The sequence below is a fragment of the Rhinolophus hipposideros genome, assembly GCF_964194185.1.
Source record: "Rhinolophus hipposideros genome assembly, chromosome: X".
In the NCBI taxonomy this organism is placed as follows: domain Eukaryota; kingdom Metazoa; phylum Chordata; class Mammalia; order Chiroptera; family Rhinolophidae; genus Rhinolophus; species Rhinolophus hipposideros.
The window spans coordinates 36,672,812-36,687,468 of record NC_138046.1 but is presented as its reverse complement, the minus strand read 5'-3'; the positions used below and the strand labels follow the sequence as shown (position 1 = coordinate 36,687,468).

Sequence of the window (14,657 nt, the reverse complement as noted above, 5' to 3'; positions counted from 1 at the left end):
CACAACCATCACTTTAAAACCACAGCTGGCAGCAAGCCTGATTGCAGAAGAATGCCGAAGTCAGGATTATTTTTCTTCCTAAACATCCATTTATTAATGACAACACAAATATTTACATTAGTTATTGATCAGATCCTACTGGGGTCTATGGAAATTTATTCTAGGTGCTTCCTTCTAGCTTTTACTTAGGACAACCTGAACAGTGGGAAATAAAAGAAACTCTCGCTACTTCTTACCTTAATATTACATGCTAGAGCTTTGCCATCCGCCCCTTTAAGCATCAGCTTCATCCCTCGAAGAGACTCCATGGCTTTTATGAAGTCAGTTGACTCCTGGTACTGTATAAAAGCCTCAAATGTCTGCAAGCCGAAGCTAAAACCCCCAAAGCTCCCACCAGTCATCGCATCTCTGTAGGGGTCAAGCATAGGGATATCTACATTCTTGATCTTCCCAAAACATTCAAAGACCACCCGAAGAATCTCTTCACATGGCTTCTCTCCACTGGAACCTTTAGGTGCAAACCACTTGCAGGGCAAGCCTTCAAAATATATGGAATCTGGGCTCTTATTATGGTCCTGCTCATCAGTCCCATCACTTGATGGGGTCTCCTGTTCCTTGGAGCAGTGCTCCCACTCTCCTTGGGCATCTGAAGCCATTACTTTTAAGTCTGTTTTCAAACCATTCAGCTTGATGATCTTCCCATGTAACTTTGCCTTCAGGATCTGAATCAAACTTCGGGTTTCAACCTCCCCCTCAAATCGGATGAAGTCTTTCGTACTCTTGGAAACCCGAACTGTGGTGAACTGATCAGGGCAAATCAGGTTCTTCAGCTGGTCAAGAACTTCCCAGTTGGAGAAAGGCCTCGTAGGTTCTGTATTCTCTGGGAGTAAAACACTGATCATCAGTTTTGCTATGGGCTTCAGGTAGAGATGTTGAGCTGCACAGAGCTCTGTTGCCTCAGAGTTATCATACACCACGGTTACCGTCATTGTATTCTCAGGAAACCTTGGAGGGAAAAAGAGAACATTTTCATACAAATGGAGCAAAACATAGATTTGGATTTTGAATGGCGCTAGCATTTGCTGAACTTAGGTCAAATTGAGAGGGGAAAGGATACTACAGGGAGAATTACAACAATAGCTTATATTTGTTTAATGTGTTTTAGGTTTCCAAGTTTCCATACACTGTGTCTCAGTTTCCTTAACTATAAAATAGAAATAGTACGGTTTCAGGGAGGATGAAATGAGTGAGTACATGTAAAATCTTTAGAACAGTGCCTGGCACACAGGAATTTCTCAATAAACATAACCTATAATTATCATTTATATTAATTTATCTAATTTGATTCATGAAGCAACCTGTGAGTAGGTATTTTTCATGCTTATTTTATTGATGGGGAAATTCAGATGGATTCAGGAAAATTAAACAAGTTGCCATATATTGGGACCCCAAGATTCCAAATCTCCAATCTATTGTATAACTGATCTCAAATACAAAGTCCCATAAAAACCTGCTGGGGGAGGCACAGAAACAGGGCAAGGGTAAAATACATGTAGCACTTTTGTGAACATGCACCCACCTGATAGTTCTAACCCATGCACCTGACTTAGCATCCTTTGTTCAGGTTGTTTCAAAGTCTTACATGGATATATCTACTCTTATTCGTCCAGTGTATTGACTTTAACTAAATTGAACTTTAAGTTCAAGTGAAGAGGAGACAATCTCTTCTAAAAGAGACAAAGTGAATTTGTACTCTACTTTTAGACTAGAAAAACCCCAAAACATGAGTGTTTCCTGGCATTTCATATTAACAAACTCTTTTAAGTTGTCCTAAGGTGAGTGAGATCACTAATATTTGGAATTAGTGATTTCTGCTCCTATTTGCTGACTTGAAGTAGCACTTCCCAGTAAAAGAGTTTACTTTTTCTAAAAGTGAATGTATTCAGAATCTACATCACCTGAATTTCACATTAATGTCAAATTAGGGGAGATTTATGCCCAAACATATATGGCCAGATAATGGAAATTCTAACACAATATTTACTGTTAAATCTTGGTTAACATTATAGGTATATATTTCTTTAATAACTGTCCCTGAAGGACAACCCAAGTCCTTTAGGAAAAAAAGTTTGTATAAACTTTTTTAAAAGGCCATCAAAAGCAGAATCTAAGATATTAGGTTCTAGAAATCCTTAAGATAGCAACACTGACTGAGATGACATGAGCATATGTTTTCTTTCTCCAAAAACATTATCTAAATAGCAAAATGGAGAAAAAAATTCCAGTAAGTTTGCTGCAATTTGCAACATAAGTAAGACTCAACACTAAGCTCCTTTAGGAGAAAAATTCATTTGAAATTCAATTAAGATATGTTGAACCCCAAAATTTATCTATTGTCAAGAGGTATAAAGCAATGTGTTTTTTTAAATATTCCAGAAAAAGCACATACAAAATAATTAATCACTTCAAGGTAATCAGGTTTGTCATGCTCTCCATTAATTCCAGTGATACTGCCTTTCTTTTAAACATTTTAGAATGCTTCTTCTGGATTGATCTCAAAGTCTGGGTTACATTCTTTTAAATAACCTTGATGAAGGCCAGTTCCAAAATTCTTTAATCCTGAATTTGATATTTAGAAATCATCTAGAATGAAGAATACTGGCTAAAATAGATGACTACAAACAACAAATTTCTTAATTGACTTAGTATAACCTCTCATAGGAGGATATTCCAAGAAAGACTCTAATTAATTATTTTATTTTACTTTTCTCTTTTTATTAGTTTCAGGTATACAAAGCCAACATAATAGTTAGACATTTATACCCCTCACAAAGTGATAACCCCCCTAATTAATTTTTTAATTAGTGGGTACATTGTTGGAATGGGCACAGAGCTATGAAAGATGACAACTTGAAGGACAACATTCATTTCAATGTTATGGTACAACAGTTGCAAAAATGATCCCGATTTTCCACTCCTTCCTGTACCTACAGCCTTTATAATGTGACTTTCAGTTATCTCTGTCAAGAGATAGAATATATTTATTCCCCAGCCCTGAATGTGAGATGGTTGGTTGGTTTTTTCATTTTTGCCAACAGAACGTGGCAGCAGTGACCAAATGCCACACCCAAGCCTACGTATCAAGTGGTTCTTACTCTCCTGCAATCCTGCCATGCCATGGAGACAAACCTGGGCTAGCCTGTTGGAGGCTGAGAGGCACATAAAGAGCCCACTTGTGACAGATGGCCATCCCAGACCAGCCAGCCACCAGCCAACAAACCATGTCATCAGTGACACATGAGCAAGCCCAGCCAATATCAGCTGGAGCCCTCACAGATCAGGAAAACAGTCCTGAGAACCTACAGATTTTTGACAACTAATAAATGCCTATTGCTTAAGTCACTAAGTTTGGGGATGGTTTGTAATACAACAATAGCTAACTGATGATAGAAACACCTAAATGTTAATCCATTTCAAGATATATAATTCAGGGACTTGTGATCAAACTGGCAGTGTGATGTGAGCCTCAGATAATCTCCTCTGCAATTTACAATAAATCAAACAACTATAACTCCACAAAGGACTCCCTGTACAGCAGACAAGTAAGACAAATTCACTACTGAATTCACTTAAAGGTGGGCAAATTGCACGAGGAGGGGAGGAGGAAAGAGAGAAGTGCGAAGACAGAGACACGTGGCGCAGGACACAAACCTAGCTCAGTGCTCCGAGCTCAATGCATCCCGAATTACCACAGCTGCAGGAGAGAGAAATGGGACTACTAGGGCTCTGCTTATGGCCCACAGGGCTGAGGGGACAGCATATAACAGAGATGAAGCCAACGCTCACGGCAGAGACCTCAGAGCAAAGACGGAGGGAAGAAGGCTGAAAACGGTGGTTTAAGACCTCACTGCCACAGAGAACCAAAGACTTAAGCACTGAGAGTGGCCACCAACTCCCTACCAACCCAGAGCACACCCTGCCCCCACTTGCCCAGTGCTAGAAGCGGAGCAGTAGCAGTGTCAGATAAAAAGAACAAAATATTTGTAGTTCTGAGAATGGTGGTCCACAGATATAGATTCACAGCCTAACTAATTCTGGCAAAGGGGAGGGAGCTGTGGAAGCAGCACAGGAGGTGGTGGTGGTGGCTGCCATTGCTCTGAGCCACCTCTTACAACCCAACCCACCACTGTCCCCTCCTATCTGGGCAGATTCCTGCAGGAGTACACAGAACTGCTGAAACACATGGACTCTGAATCTGGTGCAGGAAGAGCTTTGGAACTTCACAAGATCTCCGCATACTTAAAAAGATGTGGCACCCATGACCCAGGTGAACTGTTAACAGAGAAGAAACCCATCTTTCAGGGAATATCCCCACTGTGTGAGAAGCTGGAATAGTGCAGAGAAAATATAACATTACAGTGTGAGAGAGAAAAAAGGGCTGCAGTCAAAGAGAAAATAAAACGTTCTACCAACACGTACTGTAAAACAAAACAGAGACCTATTCCTATCAACCTGTGGCAGAAGCCACCCCTGTAGACGTCTAGGAAGAGAAATAATCAATCATTAACAGCCATTAATAACCAAGGCAACAAGACACCTCAGAAAGAAAATGAAAAGTGTCCAGTAAATGAACTTAAACATATGAAACTATGTGAGTTAAACGACAGAGAATTCAAGATTGCAGTACTGAAAACACTCAATGAGATGCAAGAAAACACAGAAAGGCAGTTTAATGAACTCAGAAACACAATCAAACAACAAAATGAACATTTTACTAGAGACATTGAAATTTTTAGAAAGAACCAAATAGAATTTCTGGAGATTAAGAACTCAATAGAAAAAATTAAGAATGAAATATCCAGCTTAGGTAGTAGAGTTGACCAGATGGAGGAAAGAATCAGTGACATTGAAGATAGAAACCTGGAAATGACACAGATGGAAAAAGAAATAGACGTGAGACTTAAAAGAAGTTAAAGAACTCTACAAGAACTTTCTGACTCCATCAGAAGAGCAATATAAGTATAATAGGCATACCAGCAGGAGAAGAAATAGAGAAGGGAACAGAGAATATATTCAAACAAATCGTCGATGAGAACTTCCCAAACTTGTTTAAAGAACTGGATCCTCGAATACAAGAAGCAAATAGAACACCTAATTACCTCAATCCCAACAGACCTTCACCAAGGCACATTGTATTGAAGCTGTCTAAAATCAATGACAAAAAAAGAATCCTCAAGGCAGCCAGGAAAAAGAAGAAGGTAACCTACAAAGGAAAGCCCATTAGATGATCATCAGTTTTTTCAGCAGAAACTTTACAAGATAGGAGGGAATGGAACCAAATATTCAAACTATTGAAAGAGAGAAATCATGAGCCAAGAATAATATACCCAGCAAAGATCTCCTTTAGATATGAAGGAGGAATAAAGACCTTTCCAGACATCCAGAAGGTGAGGGAATTTTCTAATGCATGACCTGCACTACAAGAAACACTAAAGGAGGCTATTAGACCACCAACAACAGGGACAACTTGTGGCAACCAAAACATAAAAAGGGGGAGAATAAAGGCATGAACTGGAATATGGGAATAGAGAGAGAAAGCATGCTGAAGAAACTGGAATACTCTAAATATCAAAGTTTCTTCTACATAAACTTAAGGGTAACCACTCAAAAAACATCCAGAACTGAAATACATACTGTAATAAAAGAAGAAACAGAGTGAAACATCATAGAATACCACCACACAGAAATAACAGACAACAACAAAAAGGCAAAGAAACAATTGAGACACAGCCTTACCAGAAAACTAAAGATAGAATGACAGGAAATCCTCTTATATCAATAATCACCCTAAATGTAAATGGACTGAACTCACCAATAAAGAGACACAGAGTAGCAGATTGGATCAAAACACTAAACCAAACCATATGCTGTCTATAAGAGAAACATCTCAGCTACAAGGACAAGCATAGACTCAAAGTGAAAGGGTGGAAATTGACACTCCAAGCAAAACGTACCCAGAGAAAATCAGGTGGAGCCATAATGATAAAAAATGAAACAGACTTCAGGGTGAAAAAAATAACAAGAGACAAAGATGGACATTTTATAATGGTAAAGGGGACTATACAACAAGAAGACATAACAGTCATCAATATTTATGCCCCCAATCAGGGAGCACCGAAATATACCAAGCAACTACTAACAGAACTAAAGGGAGAAATTGACCAAACACAATTATACTAGGGGACTTAAATACATCATTGACAGCTATGGATAGATCATCCAAACCGAAGATAAATGACACATTAGATGAAATGGACATAATTGACATGTATAGAGCACTTCATCCTAAAACATCAGACTATACATTCTTTTATAGTGTACATGGAACATTCTCAAGGATAGACCATATAGTGGGACAGAAAATTAGCCTCAGCAAATTTAAGAAGATTGAAATCATACCAAGCATATTCTCTGATCACAAGGCTTTGAAATTGGATATCAACTGCAAAAAGAAAGCAGGAAAAAACACAAATACATGGAGAATAAACAACATACTTTTAAAGAACGACTGGGTCAAAAAGAAATTAGAGGAGATATCAAAAGATACATAGAAACAAATGACAATGAAAATACATCCTACCAAAATTTTTGGTATGCAGCGAAAGCAGTTTTAAGAGGGAAATTTATACCATTACAGGCCTATCTCAAGAAACAAGAAAAATCCCAAATAAATAACCTCATGTTACACCTTAAAGAACTAGAAAAAGAAGAACAATTGAAACCCAAGGTCAGCAGAAGAAAGGAGATAACAAAAATCAGAGCAGAACTAAATGAAATAGAGAACACAAAGACAATAGAAATAATTAATGTGACAAAGCGCTGGTTGTTTGAAAAAATTAATAAAATTGACAAACCCTTGGCTAGACTCACTAAGATAAAGAAAGAGAAGACACTAATTAAGAAAATCAGAAATGAAAAAGGGGAAGTTATCACGGACACCACAGAAATACAAAAGATCATTCAAGAATACTATGAAGGACTATATGCCACCAAATTCATTAACCTAGAAGAAATGGACAAGTTCTTAGAAACATATAGCCTTCCAAAGGCTGAATCATGAAGAACTGGAAAATCTAAACAGACAGATCAGCAGTAAATAAATTGAATCAGTCATCCAAAACCTTCCCAAAAGCAAAAGTCTTGGACCAGATGGCTTCACTAGTGAATTCTACCAAACCTTCAAACGCGATGTAATATCAATCCTGCTCAAACTCTTCCAAAAAATTGAAGAAGAGACATTACTCTCTAAATCATTTTATGAGGCCAAGATTACCCTGATACCAAAATCGGGTAAGGACAACACAAAAAAAGAAAACTACAGACCAATATCTCTGATGAATACAGATGATAAAATCCTAAACAAAATTCTAGCAAATCGAATACAACAATGCATTAAAAAGATTATTCATCATGACCAAGTGGGGTTCATCCCCGGGGCACAAGGATAGTTCAACATTCGCAAATCCATCAATGTGATACATCACATAAACAAAATAAAGGACAAAAACCATATGATTCTATCAATTGATGCAGAAAAAGCATTTGATAAGATACAACATCCATTTATGATTAAAACACTTAATAAAATTGGTGTAGAAGGAAAATACCTCAACATGATAAAGGGCATATACGACAAGCCCTCAGCTAATCTCATAATTAATGGTGAAAAGCTGAAGCCCTTTGCTCTACGTTCAGGAACACGACAAAGTTGTCCCCTATCTCCTCTGCTTTTCAACATAGTGTTGGAAGTCCTTGCTAGAGCAATCAGGCAAGAGAAAGAAATAAAAGGCATCCAAATTGGGAATGAAGAAGTTAAATTGTCACTCTTTGCAGATGACATGATGCTATATATAGAAAACCTTAAAGACTCCACCTAAGAGCTATTAGATACAATCAATGAATACAGTAAAGTTGCTGGCTACAAAATCAACGTACAAAAGTCCATTGCTTTCCTATATACCAACAATGAAATCTCAGAAAAAGAGATAGAAAAAACAATTCCTTTTGCAATTGCAGCAAAAAGAATAAAATACCTAGGAATAAACTTAACCAAGGATGTGAAAGACCTATGTGCTAAAAACTATAAGACATTTTTGAAAGAAATTGAAGAAGACACAAAGAAATGGAAAGACATTCCATGCTCACGGATTGGAAGAATCAACATAGTGAAAATGGCCATATTACCCAAAGCCATATACAGATTTAATGCAATCCCCATCAAAATCTCAATGGCATTTTTTAAAGAAATAGAACCAAAAATCATCAGATTTCTTTGGAACCACAAAAGACGCGGAATAGCCAAAGCAATATTTTAAAAAAAGAACAATACTGTAGGTATCACACTCCATGATTTTTGCTTGTACTACAGGGCTACAATAATCAAAACAGCTTGGTATTGGCGGAAAAACAGACACATAGACCAATGGAATAGAATTGAGAACCCAGAAATAAAACCACATAAATATGGACAAATAAGTTTTGACAAAGAAGCTAAAAACATACAATGGAGGAAAGACAGCCTCTTCAATAAATGATGCTGGCAGAATTGGATAGTTACGTGCAAAAGAATGAAACTGGACTGCTATCTATCACCATGTACCAAAATTAATTCAAAATGGATCAAAGACTTAAGCATAAGACCTGACACAATAAACTTCATTGAAGAAAACATAGGTACTAAACTTATGGACCTTGGATTCAAAGAGCATTTCATGAATTTGACTCCAAACGCAATGGAAGTAAAAACTGAAATAAACGAATGGGATTATGTGAAACTTAAAAGTTTCTGAACAGCAAAAGAAACTATTGGCAAAATAATGAGGCAACCAATTGAATGGGAGAAGATTTTTGCAAACAGTGCCTCTGATAAGGGGCTAATATCCAAAATATACAAGGAACTCATGAAACTCAACAACAAAAAAACAAACAATCCAATTGAAAAATGGACAGAGGACCTGAAGAGACATTTCTCCAAAGAGGATATACAAATGGCAAATAGACATATGAAAAAATGCTCAACATCGCTAATCATCAGAGAAATGCAAATGAAAACCACAATGAGATATCACCTCACCCCAGTCAGAATAGTTATCATCAACAAGACAAATAGTAACAATTGTTGGAGAGGCTGTGGAGAAAAAGGAACCCTCATGCACTGTTGGTGGGAATGCAGACTGGTGCAGCCTTTATGGAAGGCAGTGTGGAGGTTTCTCAAGAAATTACGAATAGAATTTCCATATGACCCAGCAATCGCTCTCCTGGGTATCTACCAAAAAAATCTGAAAGCATTTCTCTATAGAGACACGTGTACTCCAATGTTCATTGCAGCTTTGTTTACGGTGGCCAAGACATTGAAACAACTAAAATGTCCTTCGATACATGAATGGATAAAGAAGTTGTGGTATATATACACAATGGAATACTATTTGGTGTTAAGGAAAGATGATATAGGAGCATTTGTGACAACATGGATGGATCTTGAGAGTATAATGCTAAGTGAAATAAGTCAGACAGAAAAAGCAGAGAACCCTATGGTTTCACTGATATGTGGTATATAAACCAAAAACAACAAAAGAACAAGACAAACAAATGAGAAAGAAAAACTCATAGACACAGACAATAATTTAGTGGTTACCAGAGGGTAAGGGGGTGGGGTGTGGGTGATGAGGGTAAGGGGGATCAAATATATGGTGACGGAAGGAGAACTGACTCTGGGTGGTGAACACACAATGGGATTTATAGATGATGTAATACAGAATTGTACACCTGAAATCTATGTAAATTTACTACCAATTTTCACACCAATAAATTTAATTAAAAAATAGATAAAATCCTGTAGGTCCACCCATGTTGTTGCAATTGGTAAGATTTCATTCTTTTTTATGGCAGAGTAATAGTCCATTGTATAAATGTACCATAATTTCTTTATCTAATCATCTATTCATGGGCATTTCAATTGTTTCCACATCTTAGCTATTGTAAATAGTGCTGCAATAAATATAGGGGTGCATATGTTTTTTTTGAATTAGTGTTTTGGATTTCTTTGGATAAATACTGATAAAAGCGAACTGGCACTTTGAGAAAACTGACCAAGGTGCTGGGAAGTCTGTGGATGGAGCTAGGCTTCCCGTTACTCTGTAGTCCTGACTGCCTGTTAAAACTTTATGGTTCTAACTTCCTGCAGTAGGGGGAGGGAATATATATAGCGGCCATCTTGGCAGAGAGGTGGAACATTGCATGTGCGCAGCTGACCAGAGATGCTGGTTCTCACACTGCTGCAGTAGTTTTGCTTTTTCCTTTTCCTGAATAAATCCTTTTTGGCAGACTACCTGGAAAATTATTTTGTCCTGTAAACAATACCCAGGAGTGGAATTACTGGGTCATAAGGTAGTTCTATTTTTAATTTTTTGAGGAACCACCATACTGTTTTCCATAGTGGCTGCTAAATAATCTATTTTAAATTAGATATATTATTTAGTACATATAGTCCTGCATTTTATATATTTTATATATATTAATAAAAACATATCTACCAAAACAGGTGGAAATACTAAGATCAAGTTATTAGACTACAACTTAAAATTAATTATTTAGAACAACCTAATTTGGCCTCTAAATTCCCTTTTAATATATATGTGCTTCAGTTGATAACAATGGTAGAATTCATTAACAATGTTCCCATCATTTTCACCAATTGCTGTCATATACGTAGATTACTTTATTCAACAAAGGTTTAAGAGCCTAGTATAAACCAAGCCCTGATGGCAAGGAACACCATAGTTATAACCTTCATAAATTATCAAAAAGTAAAATTTAGTAAAGATTTTTAACTATTCCTATGTTCTATTATGCTCCGCCATGACCTCCCCATTCCCCCCCACCATATACACACATCTTTCTTCTCATCTGATTAAAAGCAACACTATTGAAACCACTTCTCTGTTTAATACCTTTGCAGCGGCGAATAAGAGCTCCTCTAACTTCAAAAAATTAGGTATTCAATAACATTTACACAGTGTGAATTCCAGCAGTATCGTGCGCACATAGCTTTACCAAAGCATTTCACTCAACATGCTTCCCATGCCAGAACATTTCTAGTGGACTCAAGAGAACCTGGCTGCTCTCTCCAGTCATCTGTCCACCTCATCTTCCTTGCCTCTGTACCTAGTATCAAAGCTGACTGAATAACAGTAGAATAAGAGAAGAGAGAAAAGGAAACAGTCTTGAGATGTTCTTCCAAACTTAAAATGATTGTTTTAACCTGCAGTGAATATTCAATACATTCTGTAGGGTCTGAAATTCAGTCACTCCAATACTTCTTTTCATTTCAGAAGACACTAGAGAAATTCCTACTACACCTCCAGTTCTGTTTTTGTTTTTGTTTTATCAGAAATATAACTTTAAAACTTTAAAAGCACTTGAGTTATTATCAAAGTATCCATCATTCATTCTCTTTCACTTTTCCTCACTCTCATAAATATTTGTTGTAAAGGACATTTGAATGAGGCACTTTTTTAAGAAGTGAAAAAATAGGACCATTTATAAAACTCAATATCATCTTTCAAAGTAGTTATTTGCTGCCTTTCTTTTTGTCTCCAGGCTTTTGAACTTTAAAATCAGTCATTTTGAAAGTATTTAAAATTATACCAACATATTTATAGTCAGTTACCAAGGCAGCCAAAATGTATTTGGTTTAAATCAACCTAGCCAATTGCCAATTTCCTGGCTAGTACAGAAGCCCAGTAAGTCTTGACCAAATAGAATTATTCCCTGACTCTTCACTCAAGAAGTCATGGATGAACATTCATGTGTTTTAACACATCACTAACCTAAACAACAATTTTAAAACTGAGGCTGACCATATGATCTTGAAAAATTTTTAAATCACATCATTAAAATGAGCAACCCTCCGTGCTGCAATAGGAATATGGCCAATACAGGACCTACCAGATGGCTAAATTCCCAAATTGAAATGGTCCTTAAGGGCTTAGCAGAGCACTGGGAGCTTTCAGGACAGAAAGTAAGGGACTTTTGGAGATCCACAGCCATTCAGCAATGATAAATTTGTTACCAGGAAGTACGAGTGTCCTACTGAAAGAGAATCTCTTCTACCACTGCTCAAAGAAAATCTGATCTAAGGGAGACTTTGGCATGGAAACTGTTGATCTTGAAATGAAGAAAACCGAATTCATGTTGATTCATCTCCTTTGGCAACTTAATTTCCTGTTTTTACTTCCCTATTTTAAAAGATTGTATTTCCTTTATGTGATAATGTTTGTGAAAGCAAAGTGTTTCTAAGGCTAATAAAATAAATTAACCTAAAGAAAGATTTGTGTTAGGCCTTTCTGTGCAAATGCATTTACATAACTCAGTGAGTATGGGAGTCATTCCATGATGGCAAGGGAGGGAGCAATTTTTTAAAATATGCACAGGGCAGTCGCAGACCCATATGACCAGTCTTGGTCTTTTGCCCCTTCTTTAGCACCAGGAAAGTTTTTGTTATAGAACACGACTCCCCAGACATTTCCTACCAGGAATACTGCTTTATACTTTGGATTAATTTACTATAATGCTACTAAAGTAGACTCATTGCTTTCTCTTCTTCATATTAAAAAAAAATGCTATCAGGGATTTAAAGGAATGTGGCTGAGTATCTTACATACTTTAGTCTCACTCACCAAATAGAGTATTATTTGTGGGAAATGCATATCATGAAGTCGCCAGTGTTTTACTTCTCTGTTTTCTTCGCAATCTGAAAATTACCAGCAAACTTCCTACCCACGAGTCGCCACCTACAGGGCAAAAGCAGTCTTTACATGAAGCCGTGCTAGGAGCTAGTAGTAAGTAGTTTCTGAAAGCAGCAGTATTTTCCCAACCTTTTTAAAATCCCAAGGTAAACTTATTTGAATACAGATCCTGCAGAATAGGATACTACTCAATACCTTATGGCGAAAATGTAATCAAGGGAGGAAAGGCTTGAGAAACCACCATTCACGTGAACTCTTGATGGTGGACCACTGTGTTATAGCATCCTGACCAGGGAACACTGTCAGAGTGAAAGAGGTGTGAAGGCAAAAGTGGATGCAATGGCTAAAAACCTAAGACAACTATATATTTACAATTTTCTGCATGAATAATATATGAGATTTACATGGTTGTAGTTAGAGACCATCATGATTTGGGTTTTGAACCTATTTAATAACAATCTCAGATAATGATATGATCAACACATTTCTCACTTTTCATGCCTATAGCAAACTTCTGTAATAGTTCCATATATAAAACAGAAATTCTACAGAAACTCTACAGAGTTCCTACATATTTGGTTAGATATTCCCCCTTCATGGGGATTTGCATTTTCCAATTAGTTTTTACACCTGAAGCTGAAGTAGAATAATATTGAATGTCAACTATATGTATAGTCACAGATGTGGAGTACAGCATAGGAAATACAGTCAATGGAATTGTAACAGCTATATATGATGTCAGAGAGGCAGTAGATTGGGGGATTATCACTTTGTGAGGGGTGTAAATCTCTAGTAAATTGCTCTGTACATCTGAAACTAATAAAAAAGAAAAAAAGAAAAAAAAAAGAGCACTACTCTTTCCAAAAAAGCATCACTACTACTCTGTACTACTAGTACGAGAAAGGGCACCACAATGAAAATCATTGTCCAAATCTTTTTTAAAATGACTTCCTCAAAATATATTACACCAAAGGATAGGAACAAGTTCATATGGCTCATTACATATTGCAAATTGTTCTCCTGAATGATTAAGTCAACTTATCATGCCATCACAGTATTAACATGCCCAATTCCCATGCACCCCGTGCAGCCCTGCTTACATTGGATCATTATCATTTTTATTTCTGCTACATTTATCAGTTTATAATGGCAACTTAAAGTAGCTTTAATTTGCATTTAATTTTTATGTAGGCTAAAGCTCCAGCCAACCTTTACATTGACATTCAACTGCCTATTCAATATGTCCAACTTGAATGTTTCATTAGCATCTCAACCTAACAAGTGCAACAGAACTCTTGGGAGTCCCCCAGTTATTCCCATCTCCCTAATAGAGCCACCATCCACCCAGGTGCTCAAGTTCTTCCCTTCCCCCTAGGTTCAACCCTTCAGCAAGTCATTTTGACTCCACCTTTACCACACATTCCAAATCCATCCAGCCAAAATGCTTTAAAAATTAAAAAAATACTTTAAGTCAGATCCTGTTACTCCTTTGTTCAAAATCCTCCAGTGGCTTCCCATCATGCTTTGAACAAAATCCAGACTACTTATCCCCAAAATATAGCCGCTACCCATCTCTTTCAACTCATTTTGTCCCTTTGTGACCTACTGCCCTTGATCTCTCCATGACTGTCACACTGGCCTTTTTTACTGCACCTTAAATGCATCAAGTTCACTCCTCAGAGCATTTGCACTTCTGTTTCCCTACAGCTGAAGTGCTCTCTTCCTCAAGATTTTCTCATGGTTGCCTCCTTCTCATTATTCAGATGTGGCTCAGAGAAACCTTCCCTGAACACTAGCTTGAACAGCACTGCTCACACCACTGTCACGTTGTAGCATATCAACCCATTTTAG

General features: G+C 37.1%; 1 protein-coding gene across 1 annotated transcript in view; it reads right to left on the bottom strand.

Moving 5' to 3' along the window:
• LOC308494706 (A-kinase anchor protein 17B-like) overlaps nucleotides 1–14,657 on the bottom strand; it is a 42,953-nt gene that overhangs the window by 8,242 nt on the left and 20,054 nt on the right. The window contains exon 2 of the mRNA XM_081042625.1: nucleotides 237–1,005. Within this exon, the coding sequence (XP_080898751.1) occupies nucleotides 237–989 (753 nt within the window). The 5' untranslated portion in view covers nucleotides 990–1,005. The remainder of the gene's footprint in view (nucleotides 1–236; nucleotides 1,006–14,657) is intronic.